Raw genomic sequence first — 18,142 nt, forward strand, 5'->3', positions numbered from 1 at the left:
CTGTCTCCGCACCTGTGTCCTCCCTGTCCGACCGTAACAGTACAATCTGGCCCTAAAACATGGACACAGCGGAGACGAACTCCCTCCACCAGGCCTTGGCAGTGCAGGGAACGCTCGTAGGGCAACATGAGCGGGTCCTCCGTGAAGTTCTTTCCACGTTAAGTGGGCTCTCCACCGGTGTGACTGCTATGGGGCAGCAACTCAACATTGTCTCGGCACAGCTCGCCCCACCTGTCGGCCCCGTTTCCCTCCAACAGGACCCCGCCCCAGCACCATCGCCTCCCCAAGGCCGTGAGCCTCGTGTCCCGGCGCCACAGCGCTATTCTGGTGATTTTGGGGTATGTAGGTCTTTTTTGATTCAGTGCTCCTTAGTTTTTGAGCAACAGCCCTCCACCTTTGTCACCGATAGAGCCAAGATCTCCTATATTATCAGCTTACTCACGGGTAAGGCCTTAACCTGGGCATCAGCCGTGGGTCAGTCAGCAATTTTTTTTCCTTTTCTTTGTTTTTGGCTGAAATTAAGAAAGTGTTCGATCACCTGGTGTGCGGCAGGGATGCCACCAAACGACTCCTCATACTACGACAGGGTACCCACAGTGTAGCTGATTATTCAGTAGAATTCAGGGCGCTAGCGGCAGAGACGGGGTGGAATGATGAGGCTCTTCAGGGGGCATTTCTTAGCGGCCTAGCCGATCCAGTTAAGGACGAGTTAGCAGTTCGGGATGAGTCAGCTAGTTTGGACGAGTTAGTGGCCCTAGCTATCAGACTTGATAATCGCCTTAGAGAGCGTCGCAGGGAAAGAGCCGGGGCGGCCTCATGACCCGTTCTCCTCCCGTCCTTCCCCAGCTCCTATAAGACACTCCCCGGGCCATTCCTACAGTCGATCCCCTGATTCCCTTGTCTTTCCCCCCTCCTTGGCGGCGGAGCCCATGCAGCTGGGCCGAGCCAGACTTTCCAATGCTGAGCGCTCTCGGAGGATAAATGAAGGGCTCTGCATCTACTGCGCTCAACCCGGTCACTTCTTGAGCTCATGTCCCCAGCGGTCAAAAGGGAGTGCTCCCCAGTAACGGTGGGAATACTGGTGAGCAAGATTACTTCGGTGCCTTTCCCTCAAACTCGTATGCAACTGCAAGCTACACTCTCCTGTAACCAACAAACCCATTTGCTGTTCGCTCTAGTGGACTCTGGAGCTGACGAGAGTTTTCTGGATGCTGACTTTGTTGCTAAGGCAGGCATAGCCACTCAACCGCTTCCTACTCCTCTCAATGCCCAGGGACTAAATGGGAAGCTGCTGGCACGGGTCACCCATCGCACAGAGCCCCTTCGCCTTGTCCTGTCTGGTAATCACCATGAGGTAATCCAGTTCCACATTATCTCTTCCCCTCACACTCCCTTAGTTTTGGGTCAGCCTTGGTTAAACCTACACAATCCCCACATCAACTGGGCTACTAGTCGTGTTCAGAGCTGGAGTGATTATTGTCTCTCGTCGTGTCTGCGGTCCGCCCTTTCCCAGCGGAGGGCGCCAATGTCCCATTAAAACCTGAGTCCTCTGACCTGTCTGAAGACCCTGCTGCTTATCACAGTTTGGGGGAGGTTTTTAGTAAACAACGTGCCCTCTTTCTGCCTCCTCACCGGCCCTATGACTGTGCTATTGACCTTCTTCCAGGTGCTCCTCTGCCATCCAGTCGTCTGTATAACCTGTCCCGGCCTGAACGAGAGACTATGGAGAAATACATCAAGGATTCCGTTGCATCAGGTATTATCCGACCTTCGTCATCTCCTGTCGGGGCTGGGTTTTTCTTTGTGGCCAAGTAGGATCGCTCCCTGCGTCCCTGCATAGATTTTAGGGGCCTTAACAATATCACTATCAAGAACAAGTATCCCCTGCCATTAATTAACTCCGCTTTTGAACCCCTCCTCGGTGCCACAGTGTTCAGCAAGCTCGAACTCCGCAATGCTTATCATCTCGTCCGCATTCGGAAGGGAGACAAATGGAAGACTGCATTTAAGACCCCCCTCGGCCATTTCGAATACCTGGTTATGCCTTTTGGACTCACTAATGCCACCGCTGTCTTCCAAGCCTTGGTTAATGATGTGCTCCGTGACCTCTTAAATCGCACTGTGTTTGTGTACTTGGACGACATACTTATCTTCTCTCGTTCACAGGAAGAACATGTCCAACACGTGAAGAAGGTGTTACAGCGACTCCTGGAGAACAACAAGCTGTATGTTAAAGCGGAGAAGTGCAAGTTCCATGTGGACTCCGTGGACTTCCTGGGGTACATCATAGAGCGAGGGCAGGTGAGGGCCGATCCAGTGAAGATACAGGCGGTGGCACAGTGGCCTCAACCCTCGACCCGAAAGCAGCTCCAGCGCTTTTTGGGCTTCGCCAACTTCTACCGAAGGTTTGTCAGGGATTATAGTCGAGTAGCGGTTCCCCTCACTAGACTCACCTCCCCGGCTGCTCCTTTCTCTTGGAACCCCGAGGCTGATGCAGCGTTCGTTGAGCTGAAGAAGCGGTTCACTTCAGCCCCCATTCTCATTCACCCCAATCCGGCTCTGCAGTTCGTGGTCGAGGTCGACGCTTCAGACTCCGGGGTAGGGGCGGTCCTCTCTCAACGCTCCCCAGAGGACCGGAAGCTTCATCCCTGTGCCTTCTTCTCCAGACGTCTGTCACCAGCAGAGCACAACTACGACGTCGGCAACAGGGAATTACTAGCTGTTAAGATAGCGCTCGAGGAGTGGAGGCACTGGTTGGAGGGGGTGGAGATCCCTTTTATTGTTTGGACTGATCACAAGAACCTGTCCTATGTTCAGTCCGCCAAGCGCCTCAACTCCCGCCAAGCCCGCTGGGCATTATTCTTTGGTCGATTTAACTTCCAGCTCACGTTTCGACCAGGGTCCAAGAATGGGAAGCCGGACACCCTGTCCCGACAGTTTGCAGTTGACCACGGCTCCCCCAGCCCCGATACCATCGTCTCCCCTGGCTGTGTGGTGGGAGCAGTCAGGTGGCAGATTGAGGCACGGATCCGAGAGGCGCTGAGGGAGGAACCGATTCCTGGAACCGGTCTGCTGAGCCGTCTGTTCGTGCCAAGTGCTGTTCGCTCCAAGGTCCTCCAGTGGGTGCATAATTCACGGTTCTCCTGCCACCCAGGTTTTAACCGCAGACTGTCTTTGGCCAAGCGACACTTCTGGTGGCCCACCATCGAGGCTGACACCCGTGCCTTCGTCCTCGACTGCACTGTCTGCGCCCACAGTAAATCCTCGCATCAACCCTCCTCAGGTTTGCTCCGTCCCCTCCCTGTGCCTGGCCGTCCCTGGAGTCACATCGGTCTCGACTTTGTCACTGGTCTGCCGTTGTCCGAAGGTAATTCAACCATACTCACCATTGTTGACAGATTTTCTAAGGCTGTTCATTTTGTTCCACTGCCCAAGCTCCCCACAGCGCCTGAAACTGCTGACCTCCTGGTCCAGCATGTGGTCCGCCTGCACGGGATCCCGACTGATGTGGTCTCCGATCGGGGTCCACAATTCGTGTCTCAGGTATGGAAAGCTTTCTGTCGTGAATTAGGGGCGTCTGTCAGTCTCTCCTCAGGCTACCATCCCCAGACCAACGGGCAGACGGAGCGGGCCAACCGGGACCTGGAAGCGGCGCTGTGCTGCGTCACGGCTAGGAACCAGTCATCCTGGAGCACTCACCTCCCATGGGTGGAGTACGCCCACAATTACCTGACAAGTGCAGCTACGGGTATGTCTCCATTTGAATGCTCTCTTGGTTATCAACCCCCTCTGTTTCCAGCGCAGGAGGGCGACATCGCGGTGCCATCTGTCCGGGCCCACCTTTGACGCTGTCGGAAGGTCTGGAGGGACGCTCGCGCTGCTCTGCTCCGCTCCACCGAACGCAATCGGCGTATGGCAGACAGACACCGGGTCCCGGCACCACTATTCACACCGGGGCAGAAGGTACGGCTCTCGTCAAGGAACATCTCACTCCAAACTGAGTCTAGGAAGCTGTCCCCACGCTTCATTGGGCCTTTTAAGGTAGAAACTGTCATTAATCCATCAGCTGTAAAACTCAAGCTACCACTGTCCATGAAGATACACCCCACATTCCACGTTTCCCAGTTGAAGCCTGTCTCCACCAGCCCTCTGTGCCCCCCAGGAAATCCTCCCCCACCCCCCGCATTATTGACGACCACCCGGCCTACACGGTCAGGCGGATGCTGGACATTCGCCGCCGGGGCCGTGGTTTCCAGTACCTGGTGGACTGGGAGGGGTATGGCCCGGACGAGAGGAGCTGGATATCCCGCCAGCTCATCCTCGATCCCTCCCTCATTAGGGATTTCCACCGGGACAACCCAGGGAAACCCGGTGGCTCGCCTGGAGGCTCTCATTGAGGGGGAGGTACTGTCATGATCCTGCCTGGGCCTCTTTGTCTCTGTGTTGTTTTTTGCCTTTTTTGCCCTTTTGCTTGTCTGGCTTATTGCAGGGTTGGAGCAGGAGTGGGGAGTCAGCTCAAGCACTCACAGCTGCCAGCAATCACCAATCAACCGCCTCTCATATACCCGGTCCAACCTTCCAGATACTGCCAGATTGTAGTTTCAGTTCACGCAGTCAGTAGCTCTACTTCTCATTACTTACCTGTTGCAGCTCCGCTTGCATTTTTTCCCCGTACTCATTTTTGTTGTTCTCCTGCCACAGCTCTCCCGGTCTGACTCCCCACGGCTCCAACCTGCACCAGCGAGCACTTCCACCCCGGACTCTTCTACCCGCTTGCTCTGGATTCTTCTCACCCAAGCCCTGGACATTCTCCGTTGCTCTCTCCATGGAACCCTCCCCCAGGACAGTTGGATTCCCCCCCGGATCCCGACCCAACCCCCAGCTGATTTCTTGTTCAATAAACCTTCTTAAACTAGTGCTGTCTCCGCGCCTGTGTCCTCCCTGTCCGACCGTAACACATCCATCTTTGTTTCCGAGTCTGTTTTTTTCTGATTTATCTATTCAATTTGAACCAAACTAACTATCAAACTAGCATGCTAACTGCAAAGTAAACATAAGCTTGATACAGTTTTATACTGTTTTGAGTGCATGTCATCTGACTTATATGTTAGCATTAGAAATGTCAACATGCAAACTTTTTTAGTATTTTTAAAAAGATAAACGGGAATGGTTTCATACTGGATGTATTATTTTATTATGCTTGCAGTGAACTTGTTTATGCTCTGAGGTAGCGTTCCATAAAGGACAAACGTTAGGTCAGAACACGGGTCCTGATTGGCCCGGTCATTGTTTTTACCTGATCTGCCCCACAGAGCTTAGAGAGAAAGTTTAGACCACATGTGTAAAACTCAAGGCCCACGGGCCAAATCCGCCCCGTTTTAATTGTTGAACCGGCCCGCAAATCAATTTGTCAATTCCATTCATTTCGGCCCGTCACTCCAAAAAAAATTGTAGGCCTATGTATGTATGTAGGGGAGAACGGGGTAAGTAGGCACACTTTTTACTCTAGTGAGAATTGCTCATCACCTAAACATCTTTCAATAGTCATTCCTACATTAAATTGAAGCTTAAGGTGTTGGCTTGAAATGTGTACCCCTCACTGTTTCTATCTTATTGTAATAAAGAAGAAATTAATTGTCAAAGACACCCTTACACATTGTGACAACCAACCCCATCAAGGGGTCGGTTGTCACACACTGTGGGGTTGTTTGTCACAATGTTATGGGAATAATCTTAAAAAGAAGACAAGAAAGCAGAACAAAATTTTAACGTGTAATTGCATTGTCAAGTTGACAAATAGGCCTACATAACTTACTGTAGCCTTGGCAGCTTGTCTAGTTTGGGATGCACTGGGTTGTTTTGATTTTGTTGCCCTTTTTTCTTTTGCATGCTAGCTGCCTTTTCCTGCTCTATTCTCTCCTTCTCTGGGGTGTCAGTGTGGACACAGCTTGACAATTTATTTCGTTATTGTGTTCCTTTTCTGGCTGCAGCCTTTGGATAACATGTGACAACCAACCCCCCAAAAAATGTGACGACCAGTGTTGGGAATAACGCCGTTTAAAATAACGGCGTTAGGTAACGCCGTTCTTTTTTCAGTAACGGCGTAATCGAATTAATTACTTTTTTCCGTCGTTACAACGCCGTTATCGTTACTGAACGTTAAATGCGGTGCGTTACTAAGAATTGATTGAATAAACTGTGTAATCCGAACGCACCCCTGGCTCCATACTACACAAACTGCTAGTAAGGAGACCGGTGGGTTAACAACAAGATAAGCGATTGTTATTTCTTATACTGTTTTAAGATGTGTTTTATTCAGTGTGGATGACATTATAACTGTCAGTTTAGCGCCGTCACGTCAGTCAACCGGAGCGCCTGTTAAGTGAAGTTTCTTTTTCTTTCTCTCTCTGTTGTGTGAGCGTGCGCGTTGCCGCAGTAACCACCTATCAATCCACGGTTAAAACGTGCTCTCCCTGAGTTTGTTTGCATCACCCTTGTGAATAAGTGCATGGAGTTTCCCGATCTCTATGAATTATAATTGATGCACGCTATTAAACGGCCGCGATTTGCCGGTTGTAACAGCTGTTTAGCGTGTCATCATGAGCCGAATATTGCTACTGTTATTTTCCTGGGATCTGTATGCTGCTGTGCATGAGGAAATAAGCATAGGATAAATCCTTACTCCTCCTCTCATCGTCTCATGCTTCATAGTCTGACGTTTTTGGCCTTAAGTGGCGTTTTAGCCGACACCCCTGAAGTGAATCCAGTGATAGCAGATCAGCACGGTACATTCAGCAGTTTCCTCTACTACTTTTGTTGAGAACAAAATAGGCTAGGCCTACTTGAAGTGCAGGACACACCTCTTCCTGTCTGTTGATGTGCAATACATATTGAATGGTATGTAGCCTACAAGTAGGCCTACCTGTCTGTTCTACTCATTTCAACTGACTTGTGAAAACTGCTCAGAAAAATCCAAATTTGTTGACATACAGCAACTTTTTTTTTTACAGTAGGCTAATGCAAATAGTTACCTTCCCTGGTAACTAGTTACTTATATTATAAAGTAATTCAGTTACTAACTCAGTTACTTTTTGGAACAAGTAGTGAGTAACTATAACTAATTACTTTTTTAAAGTAATGTTCCCAACACTGGTGACGACCAACCCCAACTTGAATTTCTTGGTGACCTCTGACCCCAATTGTGGATATTTACATTCCAAAATTTCACAGACAGCACCTTCTGGTTCCGAGATATAACGATTGTGACAACCAACCCGTGTGACAATTTACCCCGTTCTCCCCTACACAGGTTATATACCTAGATATGTTGTTTCATTTGTGGATTAAAAAGAGGGCATGTCAGTAAACGACATGTCTGGCCCTTTGTGCGATTATCATGTCGTAGAGTGGCCCTTTGTGAAAATGAGTTTGACACCCCTGTTCTAGACTAATCTGAGGGAGAGAATCTAATGTGACACTGACGTGGTATCAGGCTGTTCTTGCCTGACTGGCCTTCTCTGCTACATTCCCCATTTCATTTGTTTATCAGACCTGAGATCAGCAGAGTATAATGTCTCTTTTTCAGCCATCCAACATTGTTACTTGTATATCATTGTCATGGCCTCATCAGCTATTCTTAATATTTTCGTAATTATTATCATGCTGGTACAACGTGGGTGTACTATTAGTGTGAGTGAGGAATAAAGAGGATGCGTGATCACGTGCAAAGTGAGAATGCATGCTCTTGTCTGAATGTAAGTGAGGGTGGCGGATAGACGTGAGGAAAGCTGGCAGACAAAGGCACACGCTGTACGTGTTTGTGTGTATAGAGGCATGTGAGAGCCTGATGGTGTGCATGCGTGTGTGTCTGTTTTGTTCTCATCCTTTGTCAGAGAGTTTGTGAAAGAGCATATGTCTCTCTATGCCCCCTGTGTGTATCCGTGTGTGTGTGTATGTGAGAGACTGTGTCTAAGTGGTTCTCTATATCCTCCTGTGTGTACGAAGATTTTAACAACCTGTCAAGTTGTTTGCAGGTCTTCATCTGCTTGCTGCTCTGTGTGTTTGAACTGAGGGCTGGTTCTGTTTAGCTATACCTGCTTTTCCCCGACCTAAAGGCTATTGAGATCTCCACACTGACTCATTTGAAAACCTTTAAAAAAAAATTTAGGGTTAAAAAAAAAATACTTTGTAAATATTACTGTGATGTCTTTTACTGTGACATCACAGTGATATTTACAAAGTATGTTTTTTTTTAACCCTATATTTCTCTTTCTGTGATGTCACGAGAAAGAGAAATATAGGGTTAATAAAACACTCTTTCTGCCTTTTCTCAGGCTAGGATGAACCGATTTAATTTTTTTTTTGCACATTTATACTACATAGGATCTCAGAATTCAATACACCTTCATATTCAAACCGGTGAAGTAGGCCTTTAACTCACTTGAAGGCGGGTGTCTGTTGAAGTTTAATACTATTGGATCTGCCCATTGCCACTCTGGATCTGCCAACCAATCGCATGACGTGTGCTCATGACGTCATATGCCGGCTTCTGACTACAACTGAGACTGGCGCACAAACTCAACGTCATTGTTCTCAGCCACTCCTTCTGTTCGCTGATTGGTCATGCAAAAATCTATCCTGACACAGCCCGCGAATATACCTTGGACCCAGACTGACTACTGAAGGGAAATGAAAATTTAGCGGAAGTAAGTAGGTGGGCGGTGCCAGGCTAACACTTATCAAAATCAGAGGGAAAATGCTTAAAGTCCACCTTACCTTTCTCTTGTTGTTAGGGCTCACGTACAAATAACTGAGGATTGTCTTCGCTCCCACTTTGTCATTCAACTTCTGGTACGTTGCTCCGTAGTCAGTTGACCTGAAATGTAATCAAAAAGGTTGGATGAGAACACTTGATGAATTAACTTCATTTTTATACACACAAAAAACTACACATCCTGAAACCACAGCAATGACTAGTTATTACATTGTTTATCTGAAGAAAAAATTGTTAAGAAATGAGAGAATGAAATTATGTTGTGGGCTAATGTTTAGCACATTGCACACAAACAAGACATGCGTACGACTGTCCCCACACACAAAACTAAAGTGTTTACTCCAAAAGTCCATTGTGTGTTTCAATACAAAGTGTATACGCTATGATTCACTCGTAACAATGCAGTATCACACAAATTATTCTTAAAAGGTAAATCCTATTAGTCAAATCTGAAATCATTTCAAAATATTGATGTCTTCAACACAGAACAAAAGAGATCAAAATAAACAGTATCAGAATATAATTGCGTACCTCCCAGTGCCTGTGAATGTAAATTACCTGTTGTTTTAGTATATTTGACTGAGAACTGTGTGCCAGGGTGTCCCCATTTCCAACACTGGATGATTTACTTTGTATAGCGCACAGAACACATTTAAAACTGACCAGTTTGATGGAAAAACAAAGGCTTGTGTGGTTGTTTTGCGGCAACTTCATTCAAATAAGAAGCTGAAATAATATGTATTTTGGTTGCATGCAGTACCAAGGTATATGTGTTAAGTCTGATGTAGAAGATGTGAACAATACAAAATATTTTTAATTAAAGGTTAGTTATTAATTCAAATAGGTACAATATATGAAGGAATTTTGCTTTTGTTATACAAACATGAGCTTTGGCACACTGTTAGAGCATGCCCTAAGGAAGATTTTTGGCTATAGGGCCACCGCCAATTTTTCCTATGGCCCGATTTTTAAAAATGTATTTCTGATTCTCTCTTTGCAAAATTCTTCTACTACACGAACATTACATGAATTAACTTTCTGACCTTTCACTTTATGTTATGGGTTAGACTTAGCACATCCACAATTCATCTTGGAACTGGAACAGTAGTAGTAGTAGTAGGTTTAAGTCTAACATGACTGGCAAACAGAGGCACTGCATGATTCCTTAAACAGATTTAACTTAGTACAAGAGCTAAGCTATATTTTCAACAGCTAGATCAAGAGGCAACTTTGAATGAGTGCTGAAATATTCAAATGATGGTCAAATTTGTGTTTGGTTGAAATTGACTCATGTTCAGAGCGTCTCTGAATGTTTGAATTGACTTATTTGAGCTGTCAAGTCTAATTTATTTTGAGCGGTCCGTGGCTCATTTAAAGGAGCTTTTCTAATTTCACATTTAGATAGCAAAAAAAGCCTGAGGCATGCAAAATTCTTAAAGATGTAGCATAGACACCGTGGAATGGCTCGTGTGACTTCAATCGAAGCAATCGTTCACATCCAACATTCACTATTGTTGTTTTTTTTCTCCCTATATTCCATGTAATTGTTAAATCCAATAGTAAAGTCCTTTTTTGTAGAGTGTTGAGTCTTATTAGAGCCTCTCACTCGCGTTCAGTAAAAAAACAGCCATGATACCTACAGAAATATTCATGGCACAAATGGCAATTTTCTCTCATTTTCTAACCCTTTTTCAGATTTATTATGGGCTGTGGTGTCCATGGTGTGGGCTAATACATTTCCATCAGGCGGGCGAACTCTCCAGAATGAGTCCAATACCATCCATCACCAAGCATCAACAGCCGGCACCATGGGACATTGACATCATGGGGCTATTGATCGGCTCCTTAGAGGGCCGGCTGTCACACAATCACTTGATTTAGGGCCCAATGACTTATTTTTAGTGTCACAAGCAACTTTCGACGGCAACCAATAAAAAACAGCCCCCCCGACCCGAGCAGATCTACCAGGAAGATGAAAAGTTACATTAAACGCGGAGAATGATAGTTTCTCAAGGACAATGATTCTGGGTGAAACATATCCGTCCTTTGCTAGTGGCTTTAAAAAAAAGTTCAGGTGTAAAATGCAGCTGTGACCACACTGCTGGGAGGGGGGTGGGGGGGGCTGTAGGTGAGCCCAATGCTTCACACACTGTCCACGTGTTGGATTAAACAAAAAAAGGACACCGCTTATTTTGGTGTCCTTTCAAACTTTTGACAGTGGAAATGCAAATAAGTGCGTACCGAACTGCTCACGTGCACAAACTCACTGAAAAGACTAACATGCCCTCTTACTTTCTCTGCAACAGATTATAATGATCTCTACAGTCATATACTAAAGGGGATTATTAGATAGTTTCAATTGTAATTTCCAGATTCTTATATACATTGATAGGCCGCTTCAAAGCAGCTTTTACATTCTCTGTGGGGGTTTGATTAATGATGGTTTGAAGGTTTGAGCGATGCATGAGGCTCAGGACAGTTTACATTAGATCACACACTGTATTAGAGAGTGGAAAAATACCAACAGCACTGCTGGACACACTGGACAAATGGCAGCCAGGCGGATTGTTCCAGGATGAAACCCCCCCTTTGGTTCTGAACCAAAACAACACAGCGTGAGTGTCAAGTCATGACACATTTGCAACAAGCGGAACCATAAGCGGAATCGTTAAGCAGGCATGTTAACGATTCCAGGGAATTGGTTGACTCGCACCGGTTCTGAAGAGGAACCGGGTCTCGATTCCCATCCCTACTCAGCATGCTAGAATATCTGAGTAGCAGGCTAAATCATACACTTTCCTCCCCTTCACATCTGCAACCCCTCTCCATCATATTACTGGCCTTCAGGTTTGATGGCTAACTTGAGCTTTAGAAGCTAAAATAGTGTTTAAAAATGTAAAACATGTTGCCCTGTGTTATGCATGCAAACTTCTACAATGACAATAATGGTCAATATAGTGACTGCTCAGACGTAGGCTGCAGTTATCCAGGGATATTTGCAAGAAGCATGGTTGTATGAAATGCATCTGTGTATATTTATGCAACAACTCCCACTTTGGCTTTTTCAGAACTCACCTGGACCTCAAGAGATGCTTCTTCCTCTACTGTTAACATATTTGAATGCTCAAACATGTTTTCCACATCATCTCTACGCACCAACGTGTGTGCCTTATCCCATTCTTTATTCACATTCATTTGAAAACATGCTTTTGTTATTCTCATACCCAAACTAAACATACCCAAAATATTTTGTCTGGGTTTGTCAGGTTTTTGGGCCGAATTGTTGTGTAAACCTCTGTGTTTGATTAGCCTGGCAAGCTAACAATCAGCAATGGATGATATGAAGCAACACATTCTGCCGAAATTATATCAGTTTCAGTCGGGCTGTTACCTCATGTATCCTGTTAAGAGGACATTCACAAGAGTAGTTCACTAAAAGGTTATTCTCGTTTGGTTCGATACGAATTGACTAAAATTGAATGGATGTGTTCCAAAATCCAAGACTATAGATTATGAGTGTTATGGACAATATGTCTTTGCAAAACGATATGATTATGCCACACATATCCAGTCTTTCCTAAAGCTTTTTACTATTATGGTCACTCATACTAATGAAGTTAGTGTATTGGAAAACAGTGTGAGTACAGGGGACACTGTGAATTAGATTGTGTGTAAATTCAAAAGTTGTAATGCTGAAACACACTCAGCAACTGGCTGAGAATCAGATAAGATAGACATAGCTTAACATACATTCTGGGTTCAGGGGGAAGCAGTTACGTTTGCAAAATAGCCTGGTTCTCTCCAAAGTTGAAAACATTTACCAACACATACTATTCTAAATGACACTTATGAATGTATCCATTTTGTTTAATCTGTATTGAAACTTTTGAATTTTTTTTGCCTTCTGGGGCTCTGTAGATTCTGCCAGCTGTTACGACAAACAAAATCGGCTTAAGGAAAAATTATTCACAAAGTAGCGATTTCTCTCACTTCAACGGCAAACAAGGATAAGTTCATCAAATGTCTGTTTAGCTATAGTTTGAGAATCATTGTGTTATTGAATCAGTTTTAAACAGGTAGGAAGATTACAATACCATGGGGCTAAACAGTCCTTCACTTATTGTACACTTATTTTTGTTATGAAGTCATTCTTTATTCATCAGTGTTCCTCCCTCTGGGGATCCAGATTATATTCCTTGTGGGAACAGTTTATATCTCTGGTACTACCTTTCATAAAAAAATAGACAATGAAACACACATTTCATATTGATATTACTTTTGCAGATCTCCTTAGGTGATGAATTATCACCAAGACATTAATGAAGCCACACTCCTTCCCTACTGACATCAGCCATAGTAACAGAAATTAATCTAACCCCTCAAAGCAAGGCTGCACTTTGTTCAAGGCTGGTCAAGGTATAATTTGCTGGCTAGGTCGTGTTGATTGGGGAATTTGATTTTTGGTGCACTCTTGCTCTTAATACGACAGTCGGCTATTCAAATTCATATTCAATACTCTTCATTTGAGAGATCCTTTTTAGACTGTTTCCTCTTTCTCAAGCTTTGAATATTTCATTAGTTCACATTATGAGATCGTTGCGAGTATTGGTATTATTTCATCCCAATGAGTAGAGCTGGGGGAGCAGTTCAAAAACTCAGGATTAAAACAAAAAAATCATTCATATATGGAACTGAGTCTAAATAATCCCCCCGGACTGATGCATTGTGTCAAAATCATCGCTGGTTCTGTGGTTCTGTGGAAATGTCATGAGTGGTAATGTGGAAATGTCATGAGTGGTAGTGTGCGGTACACTTACCTCCACAATGAACTCTCGGTCACACTGTTGAGGTTGAAGTCAAATAGTTTGGTCAGCATCAAAATCACCTGCAAAGCAAGACAAGAATTGCAATCAATACACAGCAGGCCTAAAGTGATCAGATGTTCTGGTGGGTGAGTTAAACAATCTAAATGCAGAATTGGCAAGAAAAATAAATAAATAAAAAATAGCTTGGTCTTTAACATAACTTCCCAACACAACTTGTGGATTGATTTGAATGTATATGAATTAGGTTACTAGGACCAGATTCAGAACTTATTTTTGCCAGGTCCAAATTAAATCGAGTACAATTTTGGTTTGGGTAGGCCTTGTTATGGTATTATTGTATGGGTGCCTGTGTTATAGTCAGGTTTCCCTCCATGTGTAGTGCAAATCTATCCAAACTGTCATAAAATCTGTAAAAAATAAAAGTTTATTCATGTTGATTTCCAGTTACCACCGCTGTGGATATAAGATGCACTGTGGGTGGCACTAGTTATCCTGTTGGGTGCCATTCAACAACTGCACAAGACAAAGACACAATAAGTGTGTTATCTGTAATTTTGAATAATGTTACTGTCTCCTAATTGCTTTTAACAGAATCAATATTACCCGCCGCCATTCTTCACCAGACCAGCTTCTGAGCCACATGCTTTGTGTAAGTTAAAATATATTTGCAGTGGGTGTTTCCATTGCACTTTGGTGTTTATTTTCCATTTGCGTGTAACTAGGGTTGCAAAATACCGGGAATTTTCAAAGTTTGAAACTTTCCATGGGAATTTATGGGAATTAACAGGAATTTTGGGAATTAACGGGAATAAACGGGAATTTACTACATTTAAAGCAACCCAATGCACTAAACTCTCCTAACTATGTTATTTCAGTCCAAGCAAACATTCTAGACTGTAAAAAGCAGTTTTTTCAACTAAATTGTAATACATTTATGAACATTTAATTTCAAATCAGATTTTTTTTTAAGTTTATTGAGACACCCAACTTGATATCATATATCGATGTTTACTAGACCAGGTTTACAGAAGCTTAAACTGTGATTTTAAATATAGTTGGGGACAATATATTTTAGCATAATCTTGACTAAAACAACCAGATTTCATGCAAGTACACTTGGCAAATTGCACATAGCACACATCCTACTGCAGGGGTACTGAGGCCACGCCCCCTACCTTCACTGTGCATTCCTCCATCACATGGTGGTGGTGGTGGTCAGACAGATGAGTTATATTTTACTCAACATTGATATTTTTGTTGTTCAGTGAAATTATTGATTATTTATAAAATAATCGAAAAATTATAAAGTTCTTACAAATAAATCTGTTCAAATGTAATGTTTTTTTAATTGTATTGTTTTGCATGGATGTCTGCCTATGACCAACCATAGGCAAGGCAAGGCAAGGCAAGGCAAGTTTATTTATATAGCACAATTCAGACACAAGGCCACTCAAAGTGCTTTACAGGGGCAAGATTAGACACACACATAAAACACATTATAAAACATTTAAAAGCGAATAATAGAAGCAAATAACATAAAATGAAAACTCAATTTAAAAACATTTAAAAGCAAATAAAAGAAGCAAATAAAATGAAAATTGCAGGTTAAAATGGAAACAAAAAAGTCTTCAGACTCGATTTAAAAGAACTGAGAGTTGCAGCAGACCTCAAGTTCTCTGGGAGTTTGTTCCAGATTGTTGGTGCATAATAACTAAAAGCTGCTTCTCCTTGTTTAGTCCTAACTCTAGGGACTGTAAGTAGACCTGTCCCAGACGACCTAAGGGCTCTGGACGGTTCATAACTTATCAGCATATCAGTAATGTTTTTTGGCCCTAAACCATTTAGTGCTTTATAAACCAACATCAGTATTTTGAAATCAATTATTTGAGTGACTGGAAGCCAGTGTAAAGACCTCAGAACTGGGGTAATGTGATCTACTTTTTTGGTCCTAGTGAGGACTCGAGCTGCAGCGTTCTGAATTAGCTGAAGCTGTCTGATAGATTTTTTTTTGACCATAGTGTTTAAATGTTTAGATTTATGTTTGGATACAAACAAAAAAAATTATTTAAATTACCGCCATTTAGTTAATTCCTATAATTTCCAATTTTGAATAGGCCTATTTCCAAATTTCCAGAGCGAAAGTTCCCATGGAAACTTTCTACCCCTTTGCAACCCTACGTGTAACAAGCCCTATCTGAAAGGTCTATTTGGGTGGGACCATTTCCAGCAATCTTTTAGGACAAGCCAGTTTATGTTCAACTTTTAAAATAAAATAAGAGGCTAATATGAGGAGCTAAAAGCCAGGGGTTATGAGGCAAAAAGTAAGCCAATGCTATGTAACCTTTTAAACACAATTGAGCCTTGTAAGATGCGGCCATGGACTGTAAGGGTATGTGGTACAGGACCTAACTAGCCTGGAAATCCAGACCCACTCTAGAACGATGTAGGGTCTGGCCACGAGAAATATATCTTCCCAACGCATGCATTTCAACCGGCACTGGCACTACGACCAATCAGAGTAAAGAACAAGGCGACATATTCAGCCCGTTCGTTTAGCGAGCAGCGGGGCAAACTGGTCAATAAAATGTTTGCCGTCGTCGGTCAGCAAAACAGAACATTCCTCTTTCTTGCTAATGAAAGATTTGTGTGGCATATTCCAAATCGTTAAGTGTTGAGGCCAAAGCCGTTTCAAACTCAAACAACGTATACGCATCCATCTTTGTTGTTTACTTCCACGGCGCATGCACTGTCGTCATCCGGTTACGCCCGCCCCAAAGCCCCATACATAGGGCTCCGGCCCGCCCATATCAGATAGTACAAATTGTGTGACATATATTGAGCTCCAATGGTTCGTGTCCAAACCAGTAGCCTGAGAAAATGTAAACTTGCCAGCGGCAGGTCTGGATTTCCAGGCTAGGACCTAACACTACTTCATCCAAAAAACGAAATGTGCAAATAACTTCTCTGAAGGCTGAGCAGAACGAAAGCTCTTTTTGATAGATACAAATTTAATGTGATAGACAAAATTCTTAACGTTAAATGGTTGATCCTCGATGTATCATGCCCATCCCTTCCATAGACTAAACATACTATAGTGTTCCATGCTTAACTACAATACATTCCCATTGCTTCACGTGATATCTTCTAATTGTTTCAAACTCATAACTAAATCATATAAGATTGATTTTAAACCATCCACTGTAAATATGCCTTATTCCCTACACACCCTTTGGGGGCACGGGATGAGGGAAAGTGGATCAGCCAAAGTCTTCAGGGAAAAACAGAGGCATAAAATATCACATTTAGCTACCGGCATAAAATAATTAAAGCAGCACGCATACTCACAATCTATTTACTTTGGAACTGGAGGTGCATTTGATATGGATGAAACTCTGAAGAGAAATCCTTACAGGGAATGCTGCATTTTCAGTTTTATAGTCTTCTTACTTCTGCTCGTAAAGCTACTGTATGGTGCGTAACAAATTTGATTAAGCCTATCAGCTCTACAAAACCCTCTATACTTCGCAGTATGGCAGCTTTCACAAACTGGTGTTGCCCCCTGACACCGGCGCTCAGAAAAATCCCAAGAAGAGCCCAAGCAATGTTTCAGTTGTTCATTCTACTGCTAAGAAACAAACCTGGACGTGCAGCAGAAGAAAAGAAGAAAAGCTAAGCGCGATCTCCGAAGGCTTACTTCATGTAGATTTGTCAACAGTGTTGTTGTAATTACTCAGAATTCCTCATGGGTGCGACGTCAGTCTGATAGTTTGAATCTATGACCTTGAAAATATACAACTAGACACCAGCGATAGGTGTCTATTGCCTCGTTTCCACCGAGCAGAGCGGGTCGGGTCAGAGCGGGACAGCTCGCTTATGCTGAACCCGGTGGTGTTTCCACCGCCCACCCTACCCTTGTGGTAGGGCGGGGTTTAGGCTGAACGGCAATAGCCTCTGCCAGAATATCGGGCCGTGGAACAACTGCGGTCAAGCCAGCGGTCTCTGTTTTTTGCGTGGCCAAACCTGACGCTTTTAGATGTATTCCCCCCGTGTTGTGAGCATATTACGCAGGTAAATGTACAGACGGCTTGGTGCACAATTTGTCTCACTATCCGCTGGAATACGATGTGGGCAACAGAAGTTACGCACTATAGCTTTATGCTATGTTTGAATCCAGCATGGGATACTGTGTGGTGATTTTTGATGTAATGTTATTACTACCCGTATGCATTGCGGGTAACTGCCAGCACAATGGTCAGGTGATATGGCTTGGGCAATGGAGAAACATCTATTAATATAATGTATTGTTACCGATACATTCCTTATCTCAAGCTCTGCTATCTGGGGGAAATGGGCTGTATGTACAAGACAGGCGGGGTGCAGATATTTTCGAGTCCATGGGAGTGAAATAAACAACGTGGGTCTATATACAGTTTGTTGTCTTTTAAGTTATGTGCCACGCTGCTCACAGGCCAACATCCAGCTGTTTTCCCCTTTGCCTTTTTCGATACTTCCACTGCCTGTTATTGAGGCACTATATGACTTG

The 18,142-nt window shown here is 43.9% G+C and overlaps 1 protein-coding gene across 1 annotated transcript in view; it reads right to left on the minus strand.

The window, feature by feature from the left end:
- Positions 1 to 18,142, minus strand: part of sorcs1 (sortilin-related VPS10 domain containing receptor 1) — a gene marked incomplete at both ends in the record, with an annotated part of 176,761 nt that overhangs the window by 90,419 nt on the left and 68,200 nt on the right. The window contains 2 exons of the mRNA XM_080028890.1: positions 8,776 to 8,875; positions 13,591 to 13,658. Of these exons, the coding sequence (XP_079885016.1) occupies positions 8,776 to 8,875; positions 13,591 to 13,658 (168 nt within the window). The remainder of the gene's footprint in view (positions 1 to 8,775; positions 8,876 to 13,590; positions 13,659 to 18,142) is intronic.

The sequence above is a fragment of the Ammodytes marinus genome (assembly GCF_949987685.1).
Source record: "Ammodytes marinus genome assembly, chromosome: 6".
NCBI lineage: Eukaryota > Metazoa > Chordata > Actinopteri > Uranoscopiformes > Ammodytidae > Ammodytes > Ammodytes marinus.